This window comes from Schistocerca serialis, chromosome 9 (assembly GCF_023864345.2).
Source record: "Schistocerca serialis cubense isolate TAMUIC-IGC-003099 chromosome 9, iqSchSeri2.2, whole genome shotgun sequence".
NCBI lineage: Eukaryota > Metazoa > Arthropoda > Insecta > Orthoptera > Acrididae > Schistocerca > Schistocerca serialis.
The window spans coordinates 30,619,964-30,634,728 of record NC_064646.1 but is presented as its reverse complement, the minus strand read 5'-3'; the positions used below and the strand labels follow the sequence as shown (position 1 = coordinate 30,634,728).

Sequence of the window (14,765 nt, the reverse complement as noted above, 5' to 3'; positions counted from 1 at the left end):
ACTTACTACCAGTCTTGAGTTGATACACAAAGATTTGGCAGTACAAATCAAGTATTGAGATTCAGTAATGATTTCGACTTCACTGGTGTGTTGAACAGTGTGTGTACCAACATGCATGTATACGCCCTTGAAATGTGATTTTACTTTAACATCGTTTTGGATAGTAGCAATGTTTTTTTAAATAGTTGTTTAGTTGATCCAGCCTAATGCCTGAATGCACATCAACTTTTAAATTTGGCACAACTATATTTTAAAGTAAGGAGTCTCCTATGGAGAAAAATTCTTCTTTCCCATGTACAGAAACATTAGCTTTTTTTTTTTTACCAATTCTGTAGAACTTCATCTTCCACTAACTTTGAGAGTGTCAGTGCAGTGTGACAATATTATGAAAAGGAAAGTTGCTACTCACCATATGGAGAAGATACTGAGTCGCAGATAGGCAAACAAATAAGCTTTTGGCCAACAACGCCTTCAACGAAAATAGGTGACACACACACACTCACACTTTATTGTTTTAGTGCAAAGTAGTACAAACTGTCCAGTGAACTTTATTAGTGTAGTTACCATACTTAAAGTTAGTTAAATGCAAGCAGTAAAGGAAACAAAATAAAAATTCGGATTAGGAATTAAAATCCATGGAAAAGAAATAAAAACCTTGAGGTTCACTGATGACATTGTAATTCTGTCAGAGACAGCAAAGGACCTGGAAGAGCAGCTGAACGGAATGGACAGTGTCTTGAAAGGAGGATATAAGATGAACATCAACAAAAGCAAAATGAGGATAATGGAATGTAATCGAATTAAATCGGGCGATGCTGGGGGAATTAGATTAGGAAGTGAGACGCTTAAAGAAGTAAATGAGTTTTGCTATTTGGGGAGCAAAATAACTGATGATGGTTGAAGTAGAGAGGATATAAAATGTAGACTGACAATGGCAAGGAAAGCATTTCTGAAGAAGAGAAATTTGTTAACATCGAGTATAGATTTAAGTGTCAGGAAGTCGTTTCTGAAAGTATTTGTATGGAGTGTAGCCATATATGGAAGTGAAACGTGGATGATAAATAGTTTAGACAAAAAGAGAATAGAAGCTTTCGAAATGTGGTGCTACAGAAGGATGCTGAAGATTAGATGGATAGATCACATAACTAATGAGGAGGTATTGAATAGAATTGGAGAGAAGAAAATCTGTGGCACAATTTGACTAGAAGAAGGGACGGTTGGTAGGACGTATTCTGAGGCATAAAGGGATCAATTTAGTATTGGAGGGCAAGAGATGAATACACTAAACAGATTCAGAAGGATGCATGTTGCAGTAGGTACTGGGAGATGAAGAAGCTTACACAGGATAGAGTAGCATGGAGAGCTGCATCAAACCAGTCTCTGGACTGAAGACCAAAACAACAACATGCTTAAAAGATCAAAAGCTTGCAAGAATATGGATAACATACGACAAGTCGAGGAAACTCAAGAACCAGCTATGGCTATGAAAGTTAGTAAGGAAGTGCCTGACTGGTCTGAGTTAGTAAATTTAGTCAAAACTCAAAATGTGACTCTAAGTGAAAACCTAGACTCAGTACATTCTCAATTAAATAACCAGAGTAAAACCTTAAGTAGTCAAGCGGCAAATATAAGTTTGTTAAATACTAAAGTTGCCTCACAAAGTAAAGAATTTAGTAATCTATGCAAAGGCATGGATGCTTTAAAGACTGAATTTGATTCCTTAAATAGTAAGGTAGAGAATTTAAAATTAGATTTAAAGAATGATTTGACGAGTTCCTTGACCATTCATGTAAATCAAGTGTTCACTGACTTTAGTCAGAAACAGAATGATAATTTTCAGGGTTTGACAAAAAGGTTAGAATTGAATATTGAAGACAAATATAATAGAGTAGAATCAGAGCTTAATGAAAAGTTAGGATCCTTTGAAAATGTGTGTAATGTTAAATTTAATGCTGTAAAGCAAGGGTTGAGTACTTTGAAAGAGAGTGTCGATAAGCAGGATAATTTAATGACAATAATTCAATCGCAAATTACAGATGTTAATACATAAGTAGATAATGTGGAAAGGAACTTCAAAGAAAAATTAGCAAACTCTGATATCATAAATATAAGTGGTTTGAAGGAACAGGTTGAAGAAATTACAGATCGAAAAGTTACCGAGAGATTAACATCCAGAAACGTATCTCCTATTTTACCTTCTGAACTTAATGATGCCAGGAAAGGTATAAATGACTTGTGGAAAGAATTCAAGCTTATCCAGGATAAAGTAGACAAAAGGGTAACTTCACCTAATGTTGTGTTAACTAGTGAAGTGGTGACTGATTTGCAGTGGGTAGACTTTCAAAAAAAGTTTAAAGAGAACTACTGATCTGCCAGTGCACAAGAAAAGTTAATCTCAGATCCATGGGACCCAGGCAGAGTCATATTTCCCCCAGGGACATTAACAAGTCGAAGTTTGGGTATCTACTTCGCACTTAAATTGTCGTCCAACGCTGTTAGAAGTTGCTACTCACCATATGACGGAGATGCTGAGTCACAGATAGGAACAACAAAAAGAGTGTCACAAATAAATAAAGCTTTATGCCATTAAGGCCTCCTTCAACAACACACACACACACACACACACACACACACACACACACACACACACACACATGACCACAGTCTCAGGCAACTGAAACCACCCTGCGACTCAGCATCTCCGTTATAAGGTGAGTAGCAACTTTCATTTTCATAATATTGTTACGTTCCATCGTGGATCTGCCATTGCTTGACTTTCATGGGATAATTGACGCCTGTCTTCAAGTATGAGACAAATCATGTTTTTCAGAATTTCTGTGATGCTCTCCCATAAGCCAGAGAAATTTGTGAATATTCATGCTGCCCTTCTTTGAAATATTCTATAACCCCTGCTAGTCCTGTTTTGTACTGGTCCCACACACATGAGCCAACATCTAAGATCAGACACTGAAGTATTCTGTAAACAGTGTCCTTTATGTGCTGACTACATTTTCCCATTACTCTGCCAATGAAGTGAGTGTACCAATGGCTTTATCTATAACCAGTTCATATCCATACAAACTGTTACTCACTTATATTTGTATGCATTCACTTATTCCAACTGTTTCTCATTGACGTTTTAATCAAAGGATATTACATTTTTTCATTATGTAAAGTGCACAGTTTTAGACTTCTGAAAATTTAAAGCAATTTGACAAACTTTGGATCGCTTGTAAATCTTATCAAGATCAGCTTGAATATTTGTGCAGCTTTCGACATGTACTACTTCATTATGGATAGCATCATGATCTGCAAAAAGTCTGAGGTTAATATTGCCTGCTAGGTCATTAATATACAGCATGAATAGCAAAGTTTCCAATAAACTTCCCAGAAGCTCGCCTGAAGTTATTTCTGTTTTGAATATATGCAGTTGAAGATAAGGCAAGAACACTTTCTTCATTCATGACCCAAAATAATTGTGAACAGCACCATATGAGATGTGATAAAAAATTAATGGTAATTTCTGTTTTTCTTAAAGAATCTTTATTTATCCATTAGCTTCAACTTTGTCCCCTTCAAATTCCTGGTCCCCTTCAGATATAATACACTAGTGCAAGTGATTGGAAAAATCTTGGAAGCACACCTGGAACTCGTTTCATTACTGTGTTCAGCACCTTCAGTGATTCTGTTTTTCTCTCATTAATGGTGGCAAAATGATGTCCTTTTATGGTTCCTTGAGCTTCAGGAATAGAAAGAAATTGCAGAAGGCCATGTCCAGTCAGTATGGTGGCTGAGACAACCTAATGGTTTTTGTTTTTGCCAAAATATCACAAACAAGCAGTTAAGTGTGAGCAGGAGAGGTGTGTTCGCTATTATTTTTCCTTTATTACCTTAGATTAAAACACATTCAGTCACAGAAGTATATCAGTACGAATGGTCCAGTAATAAATTACAGGTTATGTGAAAGAAGGAAACAATTAACAGGAATTTCCATTGATGGCATTTTAATATTGACTTAATATACTTTTCCCTTTAATTTTATATGCACATGAAGGATTCCAAAAAATGTTTTGTTTATTACAATTAAACATTTGTTCTGCAGAAGAAATTGGAGTGTCAAGCAGGTACTACATTAAATCTTTTAAACAAAGAAATATTACTCCTTGTGCCTTTGTATTATTGAGTATTTTGAGCCCCAGAATTTTTTACCTCCTTAAAACTCCTAGCTCCTCATTTCAGAAACAAGGGTTTTCTAGCTCTGTAAACAGCAGTAATACAGATCATTTTGTTAGATGGCAAGTGATAAATTTGCTGATTTATAAGTATTTTGTCAGGTATTATTGAAGGTCTACTGTTGTATGTACTACTTTTGAGTGCTTGGTGCTTCTATTGTTTTAGTCTTGGCTTGTTAATTTCTTTACACATTGGTTTTATTCAACAGCTATTGCCTTGTGACATTCAAAGCAGCTGTACAAGAATTGTTATCACTTGATCCTGCTGCCCTACAGCCCCGAAGTGAAAAAGTTGTTCGTGAAATGGGCCTTGAAGATTTGTTCAAGGTAACGCCCCAGTGATATTAGATCTTAATTACAATAAGATAATAACTTGTGTGTCTTTGCGTGCACATAATACATTAAAAGCATTATCTGTTCTTGCCTTTTGTAGTGCACACATCTTTTAAATGTACAACAGCATTTCTTATGCATAAAACATACACAACATTCCACTGAATCAAGGAAGTTGAAAAAAAGAGAAGTAGTAAAATGGAATTGAGGAAACATTCTTTGTCAATATTGCAATTAATACCAACAATTATACCCTACTATATTGCTATTTTAGCTGTCTTTCACATGGCTATTTATATTTTTTTGTAACACCAAAATCCTTCTATGTCTCTTTGTTGTCTTCATCATAATTAGTATTGTAAACAGTGTTTGTTCTATGTGAGCTGTTATTCCTCTCTAGTCAGTGATAACAGTCTAATACAGCATGTTCTCAGTACAACACCTTTTGATGTTGAACTGTCTTTTCTCACTTTTTCTTGAATATAATGGTTGTCTTGTGCTGGGATTCTGAATTAATTTCATTTTCCTTTCACTATAAAATATTAGTGTATTTTGTTTGTTGTCTTCTCTCCCAGCCCGTACTCTCTTTAGGCACTGAAAAACTACTGTACTGGCTATTTGATTGTACTGTCTTATGTACTAGTATTGTAATAAAAATATGTGCAAATTTAAGGAACACAATTTTTTAAATTTGAGACTCCAGTTAATGATTATTGACTTGCATCACTAACGAACTTCAAAGTTACTCTCCTTTTATAAAGCATTGCTGTAATAATAGCATTTGAATATTGTGAATATGGAAGATTATGCAAAGTATTGTTGTTTAACTTTTTTGAAAAATGTGATACAGGTTACCAGTGAAATTGATAGCAATCATCGCCATAAAGATGGAAAAACCAGTGGCCCTGTGTCACCATTGGATAGGCAACGTGAGCGTGTGACTGCTATGATTGAAGCTTCAACCAGAGAGCTACGAGAAATTATGCCATCGTCAGGTGAGACATTTAATTTTTTGCAGTTGTGTTGACATCATAAGTCATTGGTGGCATAGTCCATATCATTTTAGGCAGGCTAGGAAAAAGTCTTATCTTCATGGTCTCGGATGTTATTGAATTTACCGTATGTTAAAATGAAGGACTAAGTAAGGAACAAGTATTTTTCTGTGTTCTCCAAAAAAATTTCTGCTCCGAGATACAGCCCTCCGAAGATGACCACTGCGCATACCAATGTGAAGACGTGAATTTTGGAAAAAAATTTCAAGTGCTGTATTTCTGGAACAGTTGTAGATATTTTGTTGGTTTTTTTATTTGTAATATAATTGCTTTATGATTACAAAAAAATTCTCCATTTGGCCTTATCTGTTGAAGTTCTTTTACAATAGCATTCTGAACGTTTTTTATAATTTATGGATTTTTTTTTTTTTTTCCAAAAATGCCAGTCCATAAAATTTTGATGTTTTTTCTGTTGATTAGTACCATATAGTTCTACATTCTCTGAAAAGGAGAGTTTCCACTTTTAGGTTGAACAGGTTTTATAAACAATTGAAATTTTTGCCATACGTAAAACCGGTTTTATTACCATATTATCACACAACAGGCTCATAAAAATCAAAACTTAACCTTAACATAATTTTAGTTTTGAGAGATGAGCAAGAGACTCATTTTTCAAGCATTTTAAACAGTTCTAAAATGTATGTGAAAGGTCAAAAGACTTAAAGATTTCAATTTAAACAACTTCTGTGCACTTTGTTTTGTACCTAAATTAGCCAGTCAATGAAGTAAAAAGGTGTTCCACTGTTTCAGTGTCTTCCTTTAATATATAGAGTGATGCCTTCCTGTTGAACCAGTAGGAACTGGAGCACTTAACAATCTTCAAAACATTGTGAACAAGGGACTGATGACCATCGCAGTCTGGTCACTTTAATCCCACAAACCAACCAACCAACCATTGTGAACAGGAAGTGCGCCCTGATGGCGTTGTTGCTGTCCTTCAGCTGGAAACCTATATCCAGCAGCTGGTCCATGTGGTAGCATTACTTTCACTACAGTTTCGTTTAACTCATAACTGGTGTATATAATATCTGCAATCCAGCATTCACAATCATACACACGTCACCAACATTCCCCTTCTCAGGTTGTGAATCTGAATATTATTATCCTGCTGTTTCTGAGGTGTTGGCCGAACAAATGAAATTTCATTTTTCGTGTTCTTTAAAGTGCGTGCAATATGAATCCACCATCAATTTGGGCCCAAAAATGTGTCTTCTGAATTCCTTTCACAGGAGTAGTTTGGACGATTCTTCTTTTTACTGCTCACAGAATTCTTCGATTTCGTCTTTGGACAAAAGAATGAGGTCTGAGGATGTGTAAGATTTCACAACTCTCATAAAATCCTCAGCATTCTGATTCACAGCCATATTTGGCCTGGAAAGATTATATTTTCTACCATGGTGCATCAGTAGGCCTCCTGCACCATCACAAAGTCCCTTCCTGTGACCAGTAACACTTTATACCCAGTCAGTTGGCACAAGCAACTTACTCAATTCGAACAGCTGGTAACGATTTTTAAAAATGACTAGGAACACCATCAGAAATAATGTTAATCTTCTCTGCTCCTGTTTGCAGTTGAAGAATTTTGTGCATTGCTAGCAAAGCATGTCTCAGTCATGTCCTGTGTCATCACTTATAACTGCAAACACTTGTGGTCTTGTTTTGAAAATATGTCAATCCTGTAAAAACTGAAACCTGATCATTACTCCAATGATACACTTGTACTTCTTGTGGGGGAATTACAGACAAGTTCTCAGCAAAATCACAGTGAAGCACTAAACATAGTTCTTCAGCCTGTATAAACCCTTTCACTTGTACAATGTGCTGCCCGCTGTGACCGAGCGGTTCTAGGTGCTTCAGTCCGGAACCACGCTGCTGCTACGGTCGCAGGTTCGAATCCTGTCTCAGGCATGGATGTGTGTGATGTCCATAGGTTAGTTAGGTTTAATAAGTTCTAAGTCTATGGGACTGATGACCTCAGATGTTAAGTCCCATAGTGCTTAGAGTCATTTGAACCATTTCTGCAATGTGTTGTTGTTGCAATTTTGTAAGATGCTGGTGTGTTACTGCTTTCACTGGCCATTTTCCAAGTTCATCAATGAAACTGTCAAAGGCAACAATTTTCTTAATTTGTTTATTTTCCTCCCATGTCGCATATGTAATTTCTGCAAAGATATCTGCTACATCTTCCAGGCCTAGTGTCTGTAAAGACCGTCCTCCCTTTCCAGGGCAGTCACCACATTCTTGAAACAAACAAGTCTCTCACTTTACGTCACAGACTGCTAATGACTTCACACACCCAACCTAGCTGTCTTATGTCATGTGTTCCAGTAAGTTCTTCAATGTTACCACACAAAGTTCAAAATTCACGCAGTACGCACATAAACAGACATCTCTAGGTGGGTGCAGAACTACCCACTTAGGTCGTAGTGCATAAAATTTTGATCTTCCAATATGTGAAGTTGTATAGTTGCTCTTATAAATAGCAAAAGTTTCTTTAATACTGAGAGTCATGAACTTCTTCTCTTTCACAACTTTTTGACCTTCATCTGTTACAGTTATAGTGTCTTTTTGTTGGCACACTGGCAGGAACAGTCCCATTTATCTTCCAGATAAAATGTCTGCACCATTTGAACTTGAGGTGCTTCTACAGGATGACCGTAATAGGACTCTGGTCTTCCAAAGACTCCTTTTACAGACCTCACATTTCTTGATTTGTCTACCATGTACTTTTATACTGACGGAACGTGGTTCAAAATTGTGTAGCTTTGAAAATGTCTCTGGAATAATAGTTAAAACTTGCACCTTTTCGCTCTAGGATGCACAATATTCAACAGCTGAATCGATATTTGTGAAAAAATCCTGGCAAGAGGCGCAAGAGTGCTTTGGTTCATTTTCTTCTGAATATGGAATTTCTACATTGAAGAGTGTGGTCAGTTTTGCTGTAGTGTATTCATCCATAGCTTTAGTAATTTCTCTGCACTTTCTTGATGCATAGAGCTTATGGCTCGACTTCTCTGACCACAGTTTCTTAACAGTACTAACACCTACCTCGTAGTTGACTAATTCAGGGTATTTAATTCTTCCTCTATTGATGCAAAGTTTGCACCATGGGAGGCTTTACCTTGTTCAGATACTATCATTGTTGTTGTTGTTCTGTCAAAATGTTTAGAACACAAAAAGTCATTATTCTGTCAAAACATTTAGAACACAAAAAGTCGTTAGTGGAAACATCTTCATCTTAAAACAGAGGCTTCAAATGAGAACACTTATTTCCAATTTTGTTTGTTTGTCTTATATATCTCTCTTTTATGGATATAGAAATAGTCAGCACACTTCACTCGCCTGTGGCCCCAATCAGAAGACCTTTCAAACAGTCCTTTTCACAACATACACTGCAACTGTGTTAACTTGTAAATTCCTCATGAAAACACAGAACCCACTGGATGGTCTCAGATGTCTTAGAAGCCTCTTCACTAAACAAATTAGTACTGAACAACTGCAGTACATAAACCTGCAATGAACAACCATGACAAAGAAACTACAGCAAAGTGTAAGAAATATCTGCAACAAAGAAATTTGTTGTAAACAACTTCTGTGAAAACATACATTACCCTTTAAAAAGTTAAAAAAATTATTTTTTAAAATAAAACCTGTGCAACTTAAAAATGAAAGCTCTCGTTCACAGAGAACATAGTACTACATGGTACTAATCAATAGAAAAAAATCTTACTTTTCTGGATTGGCAGTTTTGAAAAAAAAATTTTTTTTCTGTAAATTATTGAAAAAATTCAAAAGGCAACAGTAAAATAACTTTGACAGATATGTCCAAATGTAGGATACCATTGTAATCATAAAGCAATTATCTTTCAAATAAAAGAACTGTAACTAGATATCTTGAACTGTTTCAGAGATACATCATTTTAAAAAAATTTCTGAAATTCATGTCTTCGAAATAGTGTTCACAGTGTCATCTTTGGAGGCCTGTATCTCAGGGCAGGATTTATTTATTTATTTATTTATTTTTTGTTGAGAAATCAAAAAAATACATGTTTCTTACATATTCCTGAATTTTAACACATGCTAAATTCAATAACATCCAAGACTATGAAGGTAACGCCCCTGCTTGAAGTGATACAGATTATGCCAATTTTTTAGTAGTAGGTTCTTGATACTGTTATCTTGCAAATGGTAGTGTTACTTAGTTATGGTCTCACATCAAAGATTAGTGTCTAGTGAATGCTAATGTTGATTCACTGTGCATTATAACATAGAGCTTGCCAAACGCTATTCATTTTTGGATTTGTTGGAATGTTATTGGGAAACAAGAGCTTACTGAAAGTGCACGACATCAGCAATTTGAGTATTCAATTATATGTAGGATGATGCAGTAGATGATGTGCATGAGGAAGAGGTAAAGGGGTAGAGTGCCTTTATTGGTTGATGTCAGGCTGTTCTTAACAAGATGTAAAGTTTTTTTTTCCATTGTAGTAAGTGAAATAACCTGACAGGTAGTAAATATTGGACATATCAATTATAAGACCAGAACAGTTTAATGAAGTCAACATATGTGATGCTCAAAAGATTAAACAGTTTGACAGGCCTGTTTACAGTTAAAGGATCGTCAGGCATTTGCACCTTGTCATTATCACATTGTCTGATATACAGAGCCTTTTTATATAAAGAAGATAACATTTATTAAATTTGTTCAGGAAAGTGATATGATGTCATTCCATATGAACCAATATTGTTATTTGATAGTGCAGTAGTAATACATATGATGCCACAGTAATCACGTGGAGCATGTCAGTCATTTCAGTTGCTTAGGATATGTAGAATAACAGCAAGAAAGTAAGACGAACATTATATTTAATATTTTTATCAGAGGCAACTAGTTGGTGCCCCCCTGGTAGTCCTAATAGGGTAACCTTCATAATTTGGGAGTCTTCTTTTCGGTAAAAAGAGAAAAGCCCTGGCACACAGCTGGATGATCACTCAGTAGCTTCTAAAAGCCATTTGTGCATGTTTCCTTTAGACCATGGAGTGCATGACTGTGCCCACTTGTCACTGGAGAGATAGTGTAAACACTATAACTCAGTTCTCGGTTTCCAACATTACCTCCCTTTTTCAGACTACAAAGGTTTCCTCTCTCTCTCTCTCTCTCTCTCTCTCTCTCTCTCTCTCTCTGTGTGTGTGTGTGTGTGTGTGTGTGTGTGTGTGTGTGTGTGTGTGTGTGTGTGTGTGTGTGTTTTCACCTCCCTCCCCTCTCCTTCTCTCCATATCTGCTATTATTACACATTTTGTTAAAAAGTAGGAGTGTTGCATAGTGCCTTCTGTGAAATCAGAGGTAGTAAGTAATTATTGCTTCTTTAATCTCTCTTCAGCTCTTCTTTTTTGTTCTGCTTTGTCTTCTGGGCAGATGTGTAATAGCTTTGTTGTGTACTTCCATCTGGATGGTGTGTTACACAAAAGTTCATTTTTGCCTAAATATGTTTTTGTGATGGTAAAAATACTGGTAAGTATGAACTGGTGCTCTCTCAGTGTTTCATCAGAAAAAATTTCCCATATTCTTTTCATTCTCACCTTTGTGCGAAATAAATTCTTCACTGTCTTTCTTTGTTGCAGGGTCATGCTGAAGTCACAGTATGGTTATAAACTTATCAGAAATGATGATCAGGTTTTGTTAAAAACTGAGGTAGTCTGTATTGTCATCCCGTCCAAGAATGTAAACATTTCCAAATGCATAGCATAGTTGTATTGTTGAACATTTTCTTTTTATGTTTCATATTATGTACAATATAAGAAATCTGTGCAGGGAACATTTTTCTAGTCCATTAGCAGTAAGCTGAGATATTACTTCATGTTGGCTCATAAATATAGTCTAGCTGCCTTCCTAAGATGTGATTCACAATACTTGTCATACACATTGGTGTGTGAGAAAGGAAATATAGAACTAAACAATATCATGCAAACATTAGTCTTCACTTTTAGAAAGCATTGGTAGTGACACACACAGTGAGGAATTCCTGCTTGGAATTATCATCCCTTCTGGGGTTCATATATTACTAACAGTCATACATAGAAGTGACTTTGTTGTATGTAAAGAAATCTTAATGGTAAAGAACATTGATGGAAAGTAATTTTAGTAAAGTATGTTGCTATGATTATGACAGCAGATATATTTTCTACAATAATTGTGTTATAAACAAACAAAGGGCTACTGAATGATCATTTATATTTCCAGTTTCAAGTTCACATAATTATTATTATTTTTCTTTTCCATGTTCATTTGCTCATATCCTCATATGCTGTTGCACCTATAAGATGGGTGCAGTTAAGTGAACTTATTGTATGCACTAATGTCAGTGTTTTGCAGCTTAATTGAACTGAGAAAGATGAGAAAATAAATAAATTTAAGTGGCTCTGATGTTAAAAAGTCTTAGATTTTGTATTTTATTGTATATGAACATTTATATAGTGGCATTTCATTTAGTATAATGTAATTTAAATTTTGCATTGCTTGCCCTTTGCTATTCATCATCATGACATTTCCCTTCGATCAGTTATTTTAAAGGCTGTGAGCTATTGCTGTAGTATTACCTGATTAATGTGCCATTTCATTTTATTATTGTCATACATACTAATTGTCCAGTGTAGTTCCTTTGTGTATTGCAAGTATTAACAGGGTCATAATACAATGTTATTTGATGTTTCCAGAACTGTTGATTTACACTAAAATGTGCATGTTGTATTTTCTGCATTGTGTGTTGAACTTCAGAGCATGGTACTCTCCATATACTTTTTGCCAGTTTTGTATCTACATTCACGTTCCCGGTATGCCATTTTATCATAAGTTATGTGATGATAAACTCCAGTTTCAAATGTATTGTCACCTTAGTATGAAAATGTTGTATGTGCATCAAAAGAAACTTAAAATATTTTTAGAGTCACTTTTACTGAAATGTCTTGTCAATTTTTGCTATGTAATAAAGGCTGTTTCATAGATACTGTACGACATTGTTCCTATGTTTTAATTTAGTGTAATTCATTAACTTCACATTTCATTGCATTTGTTCAGTTCATTATTTTAAAAGTGAAAAAATTCACAGAAATTGAAATTATTTGAGTATTTTGTGCCTGATAGCAATGAAGGTGACATACAGATTAGTGGAAAAAATGCAAAAGAGAGAGAGAGAGAGAGAGAGAGAGAGAGAGAGAGAGAGAGAGAGAGAGGTGAGAGTGAGAGAGTGGAGGGGGGGCGGGGGCAGGCTTTTGCGCCCTTTAATTCAAGGGATGCTATACAAGATGTCCATCACTAGGCTCATCATGTCATATGGAATGGCATCCAATTCCTGTCAAATTGTGTGTTTCAGTTGGTCAATAGTGCAGGGGCAATGAATTTATACCCTTGATTTGAGCTAACCTCAAAGGGCGAGTCTGTGAGAACTACTCGGAGAGCTTTTCGATTGCACTTTTTACTTGGGTCCAAAAGCCCAAGCTCAGCAGCATGGAGGTTATTGAATGGATGCTCTTACCATTGCTACATTTTCAGAGGCTCTGGTAGGCTGATGTCACACAAACTGTTTCCATTTCAGTGTGGATCCAGTACTGCCAAAGTTGTTGACCAGCAGCGATATTGTGTTCTGAACAAGTCATGTTTACCAGAGGGTTTATTTATTTATTTTATTTACACATCAAATTCCGTAGGACCAAATTGAGGAGCAAATCTCCAATGTCTTGGAACATGTCAGTACATGAAATTACAACATAAAAGTAATAACAGATAAAAATAAATGTTCATGAACCATAAAAAAGTCAGTCCATAAGTTTAACTAAATGCAATCAACAATACAATAAGAATCAACTTAATTTTTCTAGGAACTCCTCGACAGAATAGAAGGAGTGACCCATGAGGAAACCCTTCAGTTTCGATTTGAAAGCGCATTGATTACTGCTAAGATTTTTGAATTCGAGTGGTAGCTTATTGAAAATGGATGCAGCAGTATACTGCACATCTTTTTGCACAAGAGTTAAGGAAGTCCAATCCAAATGCAGGTTTGATTTCTGCCGAGTATTAACCGAGTGAAAGCTGCTTATTCTTGGGAATAAACCAATATTGTTAACAAGAAATGACAGTAAGGAATATATATATAATGAGAGGCCAATGTCAAAATACCCAGACTCATGAACAGTGGTCGACAAGATACACATACCAATAATTCTTTATTGCCTAATCTTCAGGCAGAGGGTAGTACTAAAAAAATGTACAAGACTTTCTTTTGAAAGACTAGCTTAGGGATGTTGCATCAGAGAAAGTGCTCACTAATTGCAAATACATTTTTAAGAGGAACAAATTAATAAAAAAGAATCTTCTGCAAAAATAATTTATATAGCTTGAGAGTTTTAATGTAGGACTCCTCAGTGTATACTTATTCCGGTATTTATTTCAAATATCAGCTGGTATTTAACTAGTGATTAGTAATTATCTTTGATGTTCTTGAATCTGGTGAAGTGCAAGCTAATTAGTGATCTGTTACTGCCATCAATATGTTAGTATAAATGATGATGTAGTGAAATTCCAAGAAAATAAAAGGTGGTAGGGCTGGCAACATCAAGGCTCCGATCCCAATTTGTCATGGATGAGTCTTTCATGATGGAAAAAATGACATTTCGGTGTTGTTGTATACAATTAACTTGGTAGCAGAAGTCAAAGACAGGAGAAGATCCACATCATTGTTAAGCCTGATGTATGTATCGCCTGTTACTGTACACACAGAACTTATTTAACTTGAAATCAACAGATTTCACCAGACTAATACAGTCTTTTATGGACACACCAAAACCTTTATTTGTTGAAATGTTGATTTCTGTGATCTACTGTTCTGTAATGACACATAGTTATTATTCCTGCTGTATTTGGCAATTACTGGATATTCCAGCTACAGAACTTTAAGCGCTTATAAATAAATGTTTCCATTCTTCAAGTGAAGAACATATGTTCACTTTCAACCATTATTATCCTTATTGTGCATAGATGGCTTTCTTGACCCTCTGTGAGAGCACCATAAGTGACACTATTGAAATATGCAGTGTGCCTCGAATTTTCCCAGTAGTTACAGATGTTGCTCAGATCTAATAAACACATGGAAAT

At 35.6% G+C, this 14,765-nt stretch overlaps 1 protein-coding gene across 2 annotated transcripts in view; it reads left to right on the top strand.

Moving 5' to 3' along the window:
- Window positions 1-12,626, top strand: part of LOC126418499 (ankyrin repeat domain-containing protein 27-like) — a 100,816-nt gene extending 88,190 nt beyond the window's left edge. For both annotated transcript variants that reach the window (XM_050085286.1, XM_050085285.1), the window contains exons 10-12: window positions 4,442-4,559; window positions 5,416-5,560; window positions 11,240-12,626. In XM_050085286.1, the coding sequence (XP_049941243.1) occupies window positions 4,442-4,559; window positions 5,416-5,560; window positions 11,240-11,250 (274 nt within the window). In that variant the 3' untranslated portion in view covers window positions 11,251-12,626. The remainder of the gene's footprint in view (window positions 1-4,441; window positions 4,560-5,415; window positions 5,561-11,239) is intronic.
- Window positions 12,627-14,765: the final 2,139 nt, after the last annotated feature.